The sequence below is a fragment of the Ornithodoros turicata genome, chromosome 1, assembly GCF_037126465.1.
Source record: "Ornithodoros turicata isolate Travis chromosome 1, ASM3712646v1, whole genome shotgun sequence".
NCBI lineage: Eukaryota > Metazoa > Arthropoda > Arachnida > Ixodida > Argasidae > Ornithodoros > Ornithodoros turicata.
Window position 1 is genome coordinate 32412794 of NC_088201.1, and position 18617 is coordinate 32431410.

General features: G+C 45.5%; 1 protein-coding gene across 7 annotated transcripts in view; it reads left to right on the forward strand.

Moving 5' to 3' along the window:
- Nucleotides 1–18617, forward strand: part of LOC135377900 (TOX high mobility group box family member 4-like) — a 99239-nt gene that overhangs the window by 64119 nt on the left and 16503 nt on the right. For 3 of the 7 annotated variants that reach the window (XM_064610636.1, XM_064610641.1, XM_064610642.1), the window contains 8 exons: nt 4855–4983; nt 5051–5199; nt 5257–5476; nt 6877–6995; nt 10897–11113; nt 14310–14510; nt 16141–16317; nt 16744–16973. In XM_064610636.1, coding sequence (XP_064466706.1) covers nt 4855–4983; nt 5051–5199; nt 5257–5476; nt 6877–6995; nt 10897–11113; nt 14310–14510; nt 16141–16317; nt 16744–16973 — 1442 coding nt within the window. The remainder of the gene's footprint in view (nt 1–4854; nt 4984–5050; nt 5200–5256; nt 5477–6876; nt 6996–10896; nt 11114–14309; nt 14511–16140; nt 16318–16743; nt 16974–18617) is intronic. The other 4 variants (XM_064610640.1, XM_064610639.1, XM_064610637.1 and 1 more) reach the window with 4 other exon arrangements.

Here is an 18617-nt window from a genome sequence, read left to right on the forward strand (position 1 = left end):
CTTGCTGAGGCCCTTTGAAAAGTGTACTGTTTGGAAGGAACACATTTCGCTGTCTCCAGATTCTCGACTAACCTCATTTTCACCTCTTTTACAACGCTGAGAGTGCCGCTGAGATTCCTTCGCGTGTCCTGTTTTAAGGGGAATGTTTTGCAATGATGATGTGTACGTATCGCCGAGAACCAACAGATTCCTCCCAGTGGGAGCATTCAAGTGTGAGGACAGTGGCCGATGTCATCGTCACCAACTTCCATGCATTCCAAATTCCGTGCAAGTTCCATGCATTCGTTACTGCTCGATGGAAACGAGACTATAGAAACTAACCTGCGTAAACGAGAAGTTGCACCGTACGTTTTGCTTTTTCTAAGGGAGTTTCAGTGAGTGCCTTCTTGAGCTAGCGGTTCGTGAACGATTCGTGGACAAGTTCGAACGATTCGGGGAAAGCACGGCTGCTGAGGGCAGTGTTGCCAGCTCCAAGAGCTTGGAATAAAAGGAGTTCACACTTTTTGTGGGAGAACTGAGGATTGCGCGAACGTAATAACCTTCGTGACTACACCGCGGCTTGACACGTTTAAAACGTGGAGCATGTGCCCATTATTTCGAACTAGTAGACGGCGGTTAAGATGACGAAGCGGAAAACGGTTGGCTCGATTCACTAAAACCCCACAGGTCACACGTACGATTAGTCTAAATAGTTGTTCCGAGCCACTATCTTCTGGGGGAACGGTTCACGCTTTTACGATTCACTAAAACATCGAAACTGAGTAAGGGAGTTTCAGTAGATCGGAAAAACTCTACGAAAGCTATACGGTAAAGGAAGCTGCCAAATAAAAATCTCCAGCGTGTGATGTCAGCCACTCCAAATTAAGGAAGGTCCATTGGCTTACCAAGGCCATTGGCTTACCATGTTTTCGGAATGGTTAACAGTTACGCCTTACGATCTTCTTAAGCTCGCTAATAAATGGACATTGCAAAGTAAGCTGTCAATCAACGACTCATAACATTGATAGTTTTGAGAGCTGGTTTTGATTTCTTTTTCTTTTTTTATTGAACTGGCTCTGAAACATGTTCCTAACCGAGGTGGATAGCAGATCCCAAACTGCCAATTAAGTTTGTGATCTTCTGTTTGCTTCATTGCCGTAAAGACTCTTTTAGGCATCTCCTCACTGCATCTTAGGGAGGGTTCAGAGTTTACTTTTCGTTTCGAACTTGTCGGTTGAATCCCACGTCGGAGCAGTCCGATAGTAGAAGACGGACAAGGGAAGCTTTGCATGAAACGTGCACCCGAGAAGCGAACAAGCAAATCCTCATCTGAGGCATTAGTAAGTACCCATGCGTGAAACAGAAAACGTCCCAAATGGTGAGGAAAGGTTCCTTGTCTTCTTTGTTCATCGTTTCCCTTAAAATAATACGCGATAAATGGCACATTATTGCTCTTTTTCGCAACTGGGCTCTTCATTTTGTTCGCTTTGAAGGTAAGCAGTCTCTATGCACCGGGGTTAATGGCCGGTCGTCAGAAGATGATCACTTTGAAAGTTTGAAGGAAACTGCTACGAGCTGCTGTATAAGTTTGGGCTCGGTGTTTAATTTTCGCTCAAATTTGAGTTTATTTATCGCCACTCCAAACAAGTGGGTTCCACGCGTTCGCAGAAATCCCGGTCATCCAGCGTGCTCCGCTACATGCATGAGGACCTTGCAGGGATGCTGCGTAAAATGGGCGGAATCAACAAAAGCAGTCAGTTTCCGGACTGGACCTACGAGAACAGTATGCCAGAAGAACATCTCTTGCGCCCGTCATATCACTGAACTCCATTGCCCCACCCTGGCGGCAAAGACATGTTTTGCTCGCGTTTTCGTTTTTTGCGGAGACTCAAGTCACATTCGCAACGTGTCCCAGCTGAGTTTGCGTGGCTGTGGCCTGTAAGCCACTTTCTAGTTGCGGTAATATTTTTACACTCTATTCGTTGCTGCATCGCCAAACATGCCAGTTGTACGCAGTTCAGCGAGCTTTCGCACAGGAAGTAAGCAAGTCCGAAGCAACCTAGCAAGAAGACGTAGGATGTATATCTGTAAGCCCTGTTGCACGCTGGAAACACGACCAAATTAGGGAGATATTATTTATTGGAGGTGACAAACGGGCGATCCCATAAACTTTCTCGTGAACATTTTGGTCAAGGCGCTGGACCGGTAATCGAGAGACGCGTGGTTCGAATCCCGCCGCTGTCTGGTTTTTCGATGTCTTCCATACAGACATGTAATAAAAATTCTGCACAAATGTATGTAAAATAAGATACCAAATACTGTACGAGGGACATTCAAGTCAAACCGGGACTTTTCATTTTTCGCAAAATGAACTTAGAGGCGAGAAATTAGTTTTATTTTTCAACGTAATCTCCAGCTGCACTAATGCACTTGTCCCAGCGTTTCACGAGGGCTTGGATGCCAGCAGCGTAGAAATCCTTACCGGCGCGTAGCAGCCATGATCGCACCGCATTCTTGACCTCGTCGTGGCAGCCGAAGTGGCAGCCCCCAAGGAACGCCTTCAGTGGACCGAAGAGATGGAAATGGCTGGGGGCGAGGTCTGGACTGTAAGGGGGATGTGGCAGCAACTCCCAGCCAAGTTCCTGTAAGGTGCGTGTCGTGAGATGTGCTGTATGCGGGCGTGCATTGTCCTGTAGGAGGAGGACTCATTTGGTGATGAGGCCCGGCTTTCCGAAACTGGAGGTGTTCATGAATGATAGTGTTCAACGTTCCCACAGAAAGGTCCGTCTTTCGAGCCAGTTCGAGACATGTTATTCGTCGGTTCTTGAGGATCGGGCGCTCCACAAGTTGGATGTTCTCAGGAACTCTGATACTGGGCTCTGAGCTGTCCCGGCCGGGATCGTCCTGCACTGATGTACGGCCGTCTCGTATCCATTCGCACCACTCAAACGCTTTGCTACGGCTAAGTGTATCGTGGCCATACTGAGCCCGAAGTCTTCTGTGAATTTCAGATGACTTTACGCCTCCATTCACGAGAAACTTCATGACAATTCGCTGTTCGATGTGCGCGCTCACCTCGTTGTCGGCCATCTTGTCCAGCACGTATCTTCTGTTTTGCACAAACTTTGGACCACCATGTTGTAAACGCGGAGGCCTGTCGCGTGTGAAAATGGCGAAAAAGAAGTACACTCAGGAGACAGAATGTCAGGGTTTGACTTGAACACCCCTCGTAGTATATGAAGTAGATAATGAACGGACTAATCACAGAACCTATAGTTGCGCACTGTTTGTGGAGTGTGTTAGTGCAGTATTATTCCCCTGCCACACGGCAAATTGAATGGCATTCCCAGCGAATAATAATCCTGCCGAATGGCATTCGTTTGTATTTCATCGCGCTACATGAAGAAAAAGAATATCATTCGCAAATGATGTCACTGTCGACGATTAAGATACCAGGGACGAACATGTGAAGCTGCATACAGGTACATTCGTTATATATATTTTTTTCTCGAAACTAGCAAAACATTAAATTATTTCATAAAATTGTTGCGTTTCGGACGACGCTGAGTTGGCTAAGTATCACAAGCCAAGACAAGCAGGAAGCAACACGGCGAGGGAACGAGGGTACACTGTTAGAAAAATTTATACCTTTTGGGGTATAAACGGCTTGTCCCAGGGCGCATACCTTTTGAGGTATAAACGCTATACCTTCCTCAAGGTATAGTATGTTTATACCTCCCTGAAGGTATATTATTTGCACTTCAGGGTATAAACATATACCTCCTGGTATAATTGACGAAAACGGTAATATTCGATTTATTTCAGTGTCATATCCGAGTGGCGGCTTCCCAGTCGCTCTTTCCACAAATTTTGAAAAAAAAAAAGGACCAAAGGAACGATAACGAAACAAGAAAATACCTGGAGACGCTCGCGCACTAACTCACACAGGATGGATGTGAATAGGAGAGGAAAGAAATGAAGCAACAATTAGCATCTAATTCGAAACCAAGAAGTAACACCAACAAATATTAGGAAAACTATTTCCAGGAGCAGTTGGCATTAGCTGAAGAACAGATACATATACAACTCACCGTGGCTACGCATGGTGGAGACCATCCTTCGCCCGGGAAGCAATTTTAGAAGTGAGGGCGTGTAGATTTATTTATTTTGGGAACAAATAATAGGTTCCAGATGTCACTGCCCAACCTAATTAGAATGCCACTGTATTACTGGCTATGTTTTCAAATTAACTTATTGTTTAACTGAGATGATATAATCGGCGTCACAAATTAATGTGATCCCACATGTTGTGGAAGAAAAGGTAATACATACATACAAAATGCTGAAGGTATAAACGTAATGGAGAAGTACTTTTATATACTCTCAGCTGCCGTGGAAGGTATAGACGGAGTGATCTATACCTCACACATGGTTTAAACAGGGTGATGAGGTATAAATGTCGTACTTTAGGCCTGATTTATACCTTTTTTATACCTTTTCTTCTAAAAGCAGTGTTAAGCCTTCCTTCCTTTGTATCAAAAGTTATTAAATTCGTGATAAAGTATTGAAGTAAAACTTTTCATTTGTGTTCAATTTCTCCTAACGGTTTGTCGTTGTTGGTTTTGCCACCTCTCTACAGACGGGGTACGCAACCGGTGTTTCGTGGGAAAAGCGAATGAGTTCCTTCAACTCATTTGCTGGGCGATTGCCATTCGGATGTAATGCCATTTGTTTTCACCATGTCATTCGGTACGAATATCATTCGCTGAGATTGACTGGGAGTGACATTCAATTTGCAGTGTGATAGGGATATTACACTGCTAGTGTTAGTCACTAAACGCGAGTCTTATCAATTGTATCTTACGTTCTTCCTAGACATTTCACACACCAAGTTTCGGAGACGAGGAGTTCGAGATCCCTCCCATCAACCTGCAAGGTGTGGGGGGCCATGCGCCAGCGGACGATGGCAACCCAAGCACAGATCCAGGAGTATACGGTGCGCAGGTAAGCATTGCCGCTGCTGATCATCTGTTCTGAGTGAACTGAAGCTGCCACATACGCACAAATGCAGCAGCAGCAGCAGCAACAACAACAAGCGGCGCAACGTATGGGATCTCCACCAATGGGCAATCTCATGCAGCCAATGACGTACCCCAGCGGACAGGGAGCTCCGTACCACATGGAACCTATGCGCATGCCCCCACAGTCTGTGCACATGAGGTGGGACCTTGCATTATGTGTATTCCCAGTGTTCCTTATGGCAGTGTCCGTCCGCAGTGTACCGTCTTACGAACCTCAAGGAACGTACGTGGCTTCCGCTCGACAGTACCCGTCGCCGCCAAATTCTCTAAACCCTATGATGGGACCTCCTGTGGTACGTGGCGGGCCCGGAAGGACAGGTTCCGTGGGCAGCGGATCACCACCAGGATCAAATCAGACATCGCCGGGACAAGAGACGACGAGCGAAGACAGCGACGACAGCACGCCCCTTTCACAGGTACGCTTTGCTCACTTGGAATGTACGTTATATCCGCACGAGGCTTTTCCGATTTTGCTCTGTAATGTCCACAAGGGCATAAAATTGTCCGCGAGTTATAAAAACGCCCTTAGTAGCTGCGAAACAGCTGACTCTGCTTGTATAGGCCAGTCAGTAACTGATACACGTCATGGTGACCTCTCTGCCCCGGAATAGTGCATTATGACTCATAAGGTCAAGGCAACGAAAGTGACTCTCTTCATATCTGGTGCTCTGACTAGCCAACTTTCCGCATATCATCCTTTAGTGATTTCCTCTCTCGCACACTCACTCACTTCTTCTTGTTTTTTTTTTTTGTTTTTTTTCCTAATGGAGTTTTGCACATTTATCCTACACGAAAGGAGCAGCGTATGAATAGTTAACCACAACGTCGAATCCCCTGCGGTAGTGGTTTATCCAGTATCAAAATAAAAAAAATGGGGGGGGGGTCATTATTACAGTTGCCCTGTAACAGTTTGTTTTATGTATCATTGCCGACATGTGTCTAAAGCTGAAATAAGAAGACCCCTCTATATGGGGGGTGCACAGGTAAAAAAAAAAGCAGGGGCTGTTTCCAAACATTGGGTGGGGGGGATAAATCCCTGCCTAGCAGTTTCATGGATTTAGTTGGGGAAAAACCTTAAGCAAAAAGTACTGGTTTTGACTTTTCGGGGGAGAAGCATAAATTCATTTCTATTTTTCATTTTTGAAAAACATTAACATTGTCGGTGCAGTGAAATGAGAGGAGGAATACACTACCTAGGAGGAACAGACAACAGCTACATGCTGGACGATGATAATGATAATTATCATGATTATTGTGCGTGACGATGGGATGGGGTATTTCACCGCACGATACCCTTCCTCAGTGCAGAAACAGGGAAGGGAGGAAAGCAAAGACTGCGTACCTCATCTCAGTCAAACGGCATGGTAGCACATTAACTTTGTTTTGTGTTAACATTAACTGTGTTCCACAAACGAAGAATTCGTAGAGGCGGCCTTCACTACTTTTGTTGTGTGCTTTATTTCTGCGGGCAGTCCTTCGTGCCCTCCGTGTGTCCCGCACGTATTTTTGGAGCGCCCGTCTGCCAGATAGGCCAAAGCTTTAGCTCGCGTTAAGTGCGGTCATTTCTTGCAGGGGAAAATGTACCTGGCGAGTTTTAATGAATCACTGGGCTAAAAATAACATTACTCAATCTCGCATGGTGACGTAAAACAAAGATTTTACAGTTGGCCGCGGTGGATAGTTTTTACTGTTTCTGACTTGCATATTGTTCAAACGTGACTGGAAACTCTACACAATGTGTACTCGTGTGCGTTGCGTGTGGCTCCATCAAAAGCGCTTCTCTAATGTCCTTATCTTTATTGATTACAATCACCAGCTTGTTGGCGGTGTGAAACGGCCTTCACCGGAACCCTTGTTGGTGGACAACGGCAAGATGAGCAAGAAGGCCAAGATGCCCAAGAAGAAAAAGAAACGGGACCCGAACGAACCGCAGAAGTATGTGTTCAATTTCTCATGTCTATGGTGCGTGCGAAACGCTGTATAAAACGCGGTGCCCCCACGTAGACCGCACGGGAGGTAAAGCGACAAGTGTGTAAACTGCTGCGCGTTTTGCACCAAATATACCAGGGAATTTAGGAGCAAAAGAAAAAAGAAAACTGCGTCTGTGAGCATTGTGCCAAACGCGTTTAAAGGTACTATAAAGCAGTCGAGGTGCAACCTCATGTTTTGTGTGCCCTGAATTGTGTACGTCCTCAGGAGTAAAATGCCGCAAAATTTTCTCACATAGATGTTATAGCTTCCGAAAAATGCAAATTTAAATCTACTGGCAACACTGTGGCGAAGCAGACCGACGAAACGCCAATTCCGCCAAGTACGGCGGCGAAAATGTCTCATGCGCACGACTCTGGGCCAAACAGAGCGACGTACGATACCAGCGCCACGGTGCTGAAACAAGGCCCAGGTATAGACGTTTAGCTACTAAGTGCAAGATTCGGCTTTTGTTTATTTTCTTTCACACAAATTACATTTTCTCAAAAGATAGTATTTGCAAATCCCAACAGGAAAGCCATCTGTTTATCGGTCTCCTTGTTTACAGGGTTGCCTGACAAATTGAGGACTTCTTCCCACCAGGCGTCGCCCCGACATTCTTGACTGCGTTTTTATTTACCAATTAAAAATACTTAAAGTAAACTCCTGCGCATATTACTTGTTGTGCTGAACCTTTGAATCTAGCACTCTCACGTCATGCTGATTGCATAGATAAGACCTCGACTGCTTTATAGTACCTTTAAAAACGGTAGCGTTACGGGCCATCGTTGGCGGAGCTCTTTTTGAAATTCTATTAAATTTTTATTGGAAGCTTTTTGATGTTTTGTGAAATTGTTTTTGTTTTGTACCGCAAGCACATGTTTGGCGATCACGTGACGTGGCCCTATAAAGTCATGGACGGACCTATTCGCCCCGAGATCGAACGGTGAAGGCGCGCTGCGGAGAATCGATGAACAACCGTAGTGTTGGTAGCTTCCTCGCGTCGTCTGCGTTTACACGTTTATTTTCCGCGTTCAGTGCAGTAGGTGGAGCGCTTCCAATGAATTCTAAAACATTTTCACCGTGCGGTGCCTGGTCACTGCGCACTTAAATTCACAAAAAACACCCGGAAAAAGGCCCGTCCTCCTGGCGTGACGTAATCAGGTCCGTGTGACGTAGTGTCAGCCTGGGGAAGTTACAGCCGCTACTCGCAGGGCACTCCCCGCGTCACGGATGACGTCAGCTCCACTCTGCACTTTGAAGGAGTTGAGGGATTTCTGCACGGTGCTCACATCAAAGACCGCACGCGCACGGTACAGCTCAGCTGGGATACTCGTTTCTTGCACAGGAGCACGTGTGCAGAGCAATACGCTGCAGCCAAAAACGAAGAATTCGTAGAGGCGGCATTCACTTCTTTTTTAAAGACTTTCACTTGACATCTATTATTATTATTTTTGTTATTGATCCTGGAATATTTTCGCAACATTTGATGAGATTGAAGGTATATCTCACATTCTTGGCAGGTAACGTAATTTGTATCTTGACAGAACCTCCCCGACGCCAATTTTTGCAAATCATAAACGCCTCCGAAGACCATTTTGGTGCACATTTCACTCACTTTATTTCAAACTGAATCGAGCTGAGTGTGTCAAAAACAAAGGTGATGTGTAGGAGGTACGCTGTGCGGGTATTTCAGATAAACACAGCTATGCGTTTGGCCTCCTGGACTGGTGCTCCCACTAAACAACGAATAAAAGCAGCTCCTCTATTTATAATTCAGAGTAAAATCATTTCTCAGGCAACTAATACATATGTAGCCAGACGTAGATGGATAGTCTGGGAGATTTGCGCGCGCCATCTATTATTCAGGTCGCAGTGTTTCAAGAGATGAAGCGGGTTATATGGAACAAATGGTAATGGTGAGCTAAAAGAAGCGTATTTTTGCTCCGTTTTGACTCGGGACGTCACGTCTGTCATTTATCAACAGCACGCAAAGAGAACTGCGGGAAATGAGACATAAAGCATGAAAAATGCCTTCGAATGGTGATTCGTCAACATCAGTAAACGCGCGTGTTGGGGGCGTATGTTACGAAAGTAGTTACAACCAATGCATACACGAAGTCGTAGGAGCGGTGCGGTAACAGCGGGAAGGAAACCGTAAAGCGCGTTTCCTTCGGATGTGAACTTTCCGGTTATCGCCGTTTCCAGTGTTCGTAGAATGAGACAAACTATGGGGGTAACATTAGAGCATTGTTTCTGTTGATGATGATGAGTAGAGCTGTTGTACATACCAGACTCCGCGTACAATTGCGAACCGATTTTGCTGGCGATCTTTGTGCAAACACAACTTGCACTTTCACCGTGCCGCTCTGCTGTCACTGGAGTAAAATTTGTGCGCTACGCTACAGGTGGATTGCAAGAGCTCTGTAAGGATCACCGTGCAACAGTAAAATATATATAATAGCTGTCGACGAATTTACACTATGCGAGCAGAGTCGCCGAGAAATATCAATTTTTTGCACGCTTTGTGTAACACGGGTTGACCAAGAAAATGCAGTCCGTGTGAGCGACGACTTGACAGCGTCTCCTTTTTTTTTTTTTCTTCTTCTTTTTTTCTTTCGGGCGGCGCTTGTTGCGGGCACGACAGACACGAGCGCGTCTCGCGATTGTGTAACAGCAGCTGGCGTGGTCCGCGGCGCTGAGCTGCAACTGCCGCACACAGTGCAAATTATTCGGAGTCGATTATGCGGTGTGATAACTCGCAGTCAAGCGAAAATATTGTACTGCTGCCGATCGCCGGCAACTCACAGAAATTCCGAAAGCAGTTTCCTTGCTCCAGTAATACGGAGCACCCTTCACTCTGTTTCTTGAAGGCCTGCTTCCTGTAATACCTTCGTAATGACGAAATTGCTCAATAAATCATTGATTACTGCACTGCACTGCATTACACTGAACTGAACTGCATTTACAGAGTCTGTAGAGTTAGATCCATTTGAATATAAAGCGTCACAAGTCATTTCTAATGCATATCAGTATGGTGACATTATTTACACAGGTAGCATGCAGATTTCAATATTCCCAATGAACTGTGCCAGCAGTGTTTTTCAGCATACTTCACTCTGCAGTCCCTGACAGTGTTATCAATTGGGAAGTACTTAACAAACTCAAATATTGTACGAAAGTATTTCTACATGTTCAGTGTGTCATTATTTATGCATTGCATCAATTAACTCAGCATACCCTTTATTGTTATTAATAGTATATTGATCAGAAACTGAGCATACAGTTGTTAATTGGTGATTGTCGGTATATGCAAATATATACGTGGCAAGTTTTTATTAAAAAAAGCTATTACGGCAGCATAGATATCGTTTTTACAGTTGAGTTATACGGCCAGTTATTGTTACATACTCTCTTCGAAAGGATGTCCACCTGGTCGTGTTACTCAACTGCAAAAACTACATCTAAGCTCTTCAGTAGCTTTTTTTATAACAACAACAACAACAACTCCGGATCCCTTAACGAGCTAGACTATCGCCCCCTCTCTCTCACAAAATTGCTTGGTCCCTGGCCACATCCAACCCACCAACGCTCTGCCCTCAAAGCTCTCTTCACCTTTATGGATACCATAGGGCTTTGATCCCTATTGTGAAGGGGCTCATTATTTCATTCCCCGCATCACCACCAGCAATGGGGTAGAGTATCGCCCCTGACGATGAAACTCCCCATTCATCATCTCGCAATAAAGTTGTTGTTATTGTGATTAAAAATTGGTCCTTTTAAAAGTGCTCTGCAAAGGTCATCTCACTGTTCACTGCATGTTGCTGTTACATTGGTTCACATGGCGGGATGTATGTTTTTGTCGCAGGCCGGTGTCAGCATATGCCTTGTTCTTCAGAGATACCCAAGCAGCCATCAAAGGTCAGAATCCAAACGCAAGCTTTGGCGAAGTGTCCAAGATAGTGGCATCCATGTGGGACAGTCTCGAGGCTGATCATAAAAATGTGTATAAGAAGAAAACCGAAGCAGCGAAGAAGGAGTATTTGAAAGCTTTGGCTGCCTATCGAGCAAGTCTGGTGTCCAAGGTTGGTTTATGTTTATTACCGTTATTAGTGTTTGAGCGTTAGCTGATGTGTGGGGAAGAAAGAAAACAATTCCCTTATTCTCATATGTGTCTGATGGAGGTGACCAGCATAAAACACTGTTATCCAAAAAGGTAGACATCAACTCCAGAAGAGGAGTAAACGGCCTGTCCCGTAGCGAACCCCTTCAGAGGAGTTTTTTTTACCACTTCTCGAAGGAGTAAGCATGTACACCTTCTGGGGTGTAGTAGATATACTCTTTCGGTGGAGTTCTGTAGCCCACATGATATACCAAATGAGGAGTGAAATACGAAATACCGAACGAGAGAAGTGCAACACGTCAGTTTGGCATCACAGAACAACGAATGTGAACTGTTACACACATTTATTAGCCACAGAGACGCGAAACAGGTACAAAGAGTAAAATAGTACGTACGTCCAAATTCGAATCCAAACCGGCTTAGCCATTAGTATTGAAGTGTCCAGTATCGACCACCACAAACAACGAAAAGAAATGCAAATCGGGAATGTCACAGCACCTACAGAAACACTGCAAGTTCTGACACATTAATACCGTGACGTCTCTGTGCACAATTTCGTTGAAAGCATGTCTTTTCCTGCGTTCGAACGTCCAGCGGCCAACTTGCACGATTAAACTGCAAAACAAACAGACGTATGTCGTAAGCTACTGACCACAAACACGATGTAAGGACCTGTAAAGCAACATGACCTCACCTGTGTTTCAATCACAGTGACACGCCTCATTACCAGTCAAGATGGTATGCAACCTGAAAATGGTAAATAATTCGCTGAATTGACCTAATTGAACAAAGGTTATAAGTATGAAACTGTTTTGTTATGCCTTACCGTATTCAAGAACATCTCTCACGACCGTGGGTGGACCTACTACCGAATGCATTCAGTCCGAAGAATCCTTCGGAACAGAATCAATTCCTTGATAACGCTGAGCTTCACACATACGATTTTCAACGTCTCAGCCACGGTGAAAACTTCGCGAACGACCGAACACAAAGCTGCGTTCGTCACACTCCAGACCGACGTGAAAGGTCTCGAAACGGTACAAGAGTGCGGCAGAATCAACCATGTCCACAAATAATTTGCTCGCGTTGGTGACGACTGACGACTAACGAGAGACAGAGTTCACCTATTTCATATCATCACGGAAATGTATATTTCAGTTTTAATGTGTTTAAACATTTAATAATATTGGGAACTATGTGCCCCACATGCGCGGATGAAAGTGCACGGCGGCGGAGCGGTCGAGGAGAAAAGGTGTAAGAAGGAGTAAGATGCACAAGTTACTGCTTCTCCGCGAGGTCCGTACACCTCTTATACGCCTTCCTCTCAAACAAAGGGGAAGATGACCATCTGTTCTCCTTTTGTGGGGTGTAAATCTGACGTGAAAAGAGTAGAAATGGGATATCTACCTTTTTCACTCCATGAGAACACCTTTTCGAATAACAGTGAAGTGTAATGCAGACTACAATCCCTTGGTGATTCTTTCAGTGCCTAGGTTCAGACCCATTACTCTATTGAAACTGGGTAGTTGGTATCTGATAGCCATAGTGAAGCACAAGCAGCCAAGGACAGGACAAGACAGCTACAACACAACTGCTAACTCTAAACTGATAGATTTATTAACAGACTCTGAAATATATACACACATGTTGCTAAAGAAATGACAATTTAACAAATAGACTATCAAACCAACGGCTATCAGACTCATTGAAAAGAACACTTGCTATCTTCCACTCCGTTGGATGAATTTCATACCTGCGCACATACCTAGGACGTAACTGCACCCCTGATGATCCTTGATCCCTTCCTGGCAGAAGCAGTTCTCAGTGAGCTGACAATTTCACAATATTGCTCCATCTTTTTCGAACCTCACAAGATTAAAGTCCTCAAACCAGTCGCCAAGCAGCACTTGATTTTCTCCTAATGAATGTCGGTCACCATAATTGCAGCTATGCTTTCAAATGACACGTAACCTCCTCTCAATAGCAAGGGAACCTTTATACTCACGGCTAATGGCCCAGTGGCTTGAGATTAAACAGGTATAAAATTGTGAAATAAAACGTGCTGTTAGTGGGGCATGGTGAACACACAGATGTTTGTTATACTGTGGCAAGCTGACAGGAAAGATGACACAGCAATGTTATGTGTCTTTAATGCAGCCATTTTTTCTGCTTATGCGTGTGTGTCCTTGACACACATTTGTTTTACGGTGGAGTAGTATTCCCAGCAGTATTATTGCAATCTGTACAGGCGAGCATGAGTGCGGGTGCTGTTTTTGTTTGCGGGCAGCAATTCATTGTCACTTTGGGTAATATGCGGGTGCACCCCTTCGTCGATTCTTCGGGTGATGAAAATGAAGATTAAGTAACAGCGTAGGTGAACAAGAAAACTAGATTCGAGAATGTTGTTGAACGTCTGCAGTGGTGGAAATTGCACCAGAATATGGGTCTCATTAGGGTAGCCGCTTGCATGCATGCCATCCCAGTGTCGAGTGCCCCAACTGAATGAACAAATTGCGATGCTAGGATGCTTGCTGCAGGAATGGCAACTAAGCCTCAAGTCAAGTGCTCTCAACAACTTACTGTTCCTAAACAGTTCTATTTCAAGGAGAGGTCGTATTCTGACTTTCCTGTATGGTGTGGCAACTTTAGTTGTGTGGTAAATATTGTATTTTCTACAGCCTGTGTTAGGTTGTATTTTGAGTTTTGCAATTCCAAAACATAGAAGGCGCACATTCTGAAGCATGTTACCACCAATGAGAAGACACATCTCTCTGCTTTCAAGAACTGGGGAAAGATACAGATTAATATATGTGCAAGTAACTTTAGATAAAGCTCTATTCTGCACCACGAATGATCATTGCCAGTTTGATTGTATGGTTGTCAGGTGGAGCTTTTAAGCTGCACCAATTGTTCCTCACTAGAGGATGCTTCTTCCAGAATCGGACCCCAGTCTATGGGGTTTTTCAGTGCAGATATTTTTGTGATTATAGTGCACGGGCTGCATCGCAGGTGACACACATTAAATCGCTGCATTGTGTTGGTATCATGTCTGCTGGTTCTAGTTTACTTACCCACGCTCACCTATAGTAAGGGATTCTTAAATTGGAGAGCAGAGGGAGTAGCATTTTCCTATAAAATCTCGGCACTGTGCCCAATAGGCAGCTGCTGACCACTCGGACACAATGTATGGTGGGCCCGTGAGCTCAACGTCTCCACCGCAGGGCAACCTGTCACCCCTACAGAAGAAAAGTCCCTTGCTGACATCCCTCATGGAGGGTGGTTCCCCGCATCAGCAGTACATGGCCATGAGCCCACCCCAAGGAGCATACAACCCTCAGCAGCAGGTATGGAGCAACATGGTAAGAGTCTCTGTAGCATATTGGGCCTTCATATGGCAAACATGGCTTTCTGCTTTCCTGGCTGGATAAGCTGAGAATAAGGAAGGACTCCTAGATACTGGAAATTAGTTCCCTGAGGGAATTGTGGAAATTAATTACCCGAGTTATGGTAGTTAATTGTTAATTAGGCAGAGCAAAATGCTGCAGCCTCGCAGTTTTGCAGAGGTTCCCTGTCCTCCAATATAACGCTTGCACAGAGTGCTGTAGAGGGATCCCCAGTCTCCAGTTAGCTACGCTATTATTTACAATGATGCCAGATGAAGGTTACATACGGATTGTATTATATTAATGAGCCTCGATATCACTTGCGCTGGGTGCATATTATCTATATTGATGCAGTGATTGAGCAAAACAGCTAACAAGGGGACCTCGTAAGATATATTTTATGAACCATTGGTGGCGAAATGTCGGTTGGGAATGTGTGAGACATCAGTGCCGCGGGACGCTCGTGCAGCACAGCCGGTGGTGAGGGTCAGTGCGAAGCAGAAACTGATTGTAGGTATGATAACTGCCCCACCAAGCGTGCCGAGACGCTGTCGTACGTTAACGCCGTGTATGTCGCATCCCAGTTTTCGGACATGTGCCTTGGGAAACTCAGAGTCTAACGCTCCGCGGTGCTGGCGTCTACGCAGGTCACGCGCGTTACGGTTAAGTGGGATGGCAGCTGTACATGCGAGGTTACTAGATGGCGCTAGCTTAGCCTTTTACTAACTTTTACTCCCACTCAGCTCCCACTATGATAAAAGGGGAAGAAGCCTATCTAATCAAACAGAAAGAAGAAAATGTGTCGGCCACCAGTCAGTGGCCTTGTTAGCTGGAAGTCTTGTGGGAACAGGACCACGTGTCTCTCTGCTGCTTGGGATAATTAGACTACGTCTAGAGGATAAAAGGCTGTCTGTCGTAGAAATAAAAATTAGATATGCGTCTTTCTCTCGCTCTTTTTTTTTTTTTTTTCAATAGTTACTTGTATACGCCATGGAGCATCCAGACTAGCGCACCATACATGCGTGCAATTGTTTTTCTTTCTGACCAATTTTTGTGATTTACAATTTTTTTTTCATCTATGCTTAATTCCAGAAATTTTAACGTACATGTTTACACAGATGTCATAACGGAAATCGTGCGATATTAGTTCAGGAAACCCAGCGAGATACTTACATTTCATATTTCATTGGACGGAGTTTAGACATGCCGTTGTTGTTTATGCGACTCTGCGCATGGCGATCATCTCAATCCTTCTCCCGAACCTTGTACTGGACTTGCTGGGACTGGGTAGCTGGTTAGGAGACTTTGAAATCGTGGCTACGAGATGGGGGAGGTGGTATGGCAAACCTTGTAATCGTCAGTTTTTGTCCGCGGGTTGGGCCCATTTACGTTTTGCTAGTTCGTCGCCATAGTCGTCGCTCGTAGAGAGAGAGAAGAAGTTAAAAACGCGTTTCTCGGCGTCTTTCATAACGGTTACATTAGAGCACGAGAGAAGAGAAAGACGGTGTTTGGGGAAAATAGTTTGCGAGTGGCTAGTGTGACATTGTGTTCCCCAGGTATTTTGCAACGTATATGGACCATATAGCATATGACGCGTGTTTTGCAGCAACCAATGAACCAAAGCCCCCCAATGATGCAGCAGGGACAAGCCATGATGCCGATGCAGCACTCTCCGCCCCAACAGCAAGCCATGATACCTCAGCAGCACTCCCCACCTCAACCTCAAATGATGATGTCGTCACCTCCGGCCACAAGCTCCTACGCTGCTGATATGATGCCTGGGGTGAGATATGAATTACAATCGCTGGGGCTGTTAACAATATGAACGGCTGAGACGGGTTTCTTTCTCTCGCGCCCGAAAGTGAAGATTAGTGTTTCGGTGCCAAGCCATTTCTGCCGAAGAAGCATCTCCCGATAGTCCTTTGCATGTAATCCCTAGAATACCAAGATTTCTGGCATCACTCGAGGTCCTTCCTCTTCTCGTCTTTATTTTTTTCCTATCGATTTCGCCAATTAGCCGCGGTTCTCTTTTCTATACCTGTGAGCAAAGTTTAAACAAAACCTGGCATCGTCCTCAGTTAGATGAACATTTCAAAATTCTTAACTGGATCGCACAAACGATGTCCGGCAACGATGAGCAGATGGGAAGTGTTCTTGTGACTGGTAGATGGGGAAGCGTTATTTGATTTCGCGGAGCATCGGTATCCAGGAATGGGCTGGAGCACGGTGGAACTTTGGTGCGCAGCAGCCATCGACAGTGCCGACGTCCGTGACCAGCAGTGGGAGTATGATGGGCGCCGACCAGGGACCCATGATGAACGCGGCTGGCGGGCTGTGCAACCAGCGCTGCATTCGCAACGGCTGCCCCAACCCGGCCATCGACTCTCACGACTGGGACCGCGAGTACTGCAGCAGTGAATGCGTCGTGTCGCATTGCAGGTGAGTCACATAGATGTTCTCAGGCCCACGGCTAAGCTGTGTTTCACGTGTCTTTTAACTCGTTCTTGAACACGCGTTGCAATGTTTCAGCCTACGTGCGTAACATTCCCACCAGTATATACGAGGCCAACAATGGAAAGCTTCAAATCCGGTAAATTGCCGACTTGCAACTTGACATAGGCCCACTAAGCTTTGTACGTCGATTGGAAGTGACCTCCCGCATGTTTGGTCGCCGTCGATATACTTCGGTTATTGTGAACGCCACGTCGCTTTATGTGACGTGCAATAGAGTATTTGGCGTCCCCAGGGTCACAAGCACGGGAGTAGTCTCAAACGATAATTTATTTATTGCTCTTTCGACAGTTCAAATTTCAAATATTTACCTGACACTATGCGAGAGTTACAATATTAAAAAAATCACAGGACGGTTACGGTTGTGTAACGCGAATTTCAGTGGCAGCTGTTGTGGGTGAATGTTGACACTTTTATTGCTGATGTATGGAGAACTACTTTAGAGTGACGAGTACTGCCTTTTGATCAGTGAAGTGAGTGGTGATGTGGTCGATATTGTTGACGAGGTCTCTGTTTTGGAAGACCAAATCAATGCAGGTCTTTCTCGAGGTTGTTACGGCCTGTGTTCTAGTGACGAGTTGCAACATCAGCGCTTCTTGTAGACCGGTGATGAAGTTGAAGTTGGAACGTAGTCCTTGCGTTGATGTTAAAGAGACCATGAAAGGATATTTGACAAGCCTACGATCCGTTTCAATGTGTCCCCCTGTGCTAAAGCATTCACCCTGTGAAATGTGAATTTGAAAATCGTTCAAATAGCGAAAATATTCGATATTAACCACGGCCGTGAATGGCGGCCGCTACGACCCGCCTGCGAGGCGAACTGACCGTGACGTTATACACAGGGGATGTTGCCGATTCGCGGACGGTCTTTTGCGAGCAAATTGCAAACTTCGCCATGAAATATGTTTTAATTTGACCTGGAGCTAAGATGATATCCAGTAGTTGACACAGGATCCTACCAGAAGTCTAATGTAGCCGTTGATTATCAGCATGCTTACCGGAGCCCGTTTTCCTCTCTAAGCTGCTGCTTCGTCAGAAAATGTCTCTGTGGTGGCTTTTTGGAACCTGCTCCGTACGGAACGATTCCTAGACGCTGTGTGCGTCGCGTAATCTCTTCCTCCATTCGCTGACAATCTGCGTTTCGCCATATTTCTACTGATTTTGACGGCAGATATACGACGTCATTGTTGTCCAAACCGAAACCATGCACCCACGTGGTCCCTTTGGGTGTGTGCTCCCGGTCGTCCACAATAGACCTCTACCCGAGAAACGTCATCATGACGTTGGTAGACAGACTGCAACCGAAACAAGATCCAGAAGATCTGCTGAGCCTCCACAAGTTTCGATGACTCAACGAGCGAGTGACGTAATCATAAGCCCACAAACTGCAATGATGTCATGTTCTGGAGAGTGCACTTGTCTCCTAGCAACGACGCCGGCGTCCGGGGAGAGTCACGTAGTGGAGAAGTCATGTGAGGCTGATCGAAAGAGGGGAAAATGGGAGAGATGTCTTCTCCCTCCTTTGTGTTTTCTCCAAGGTCGGAGCGGTTGGATGGTATGTCACGTGGGGCT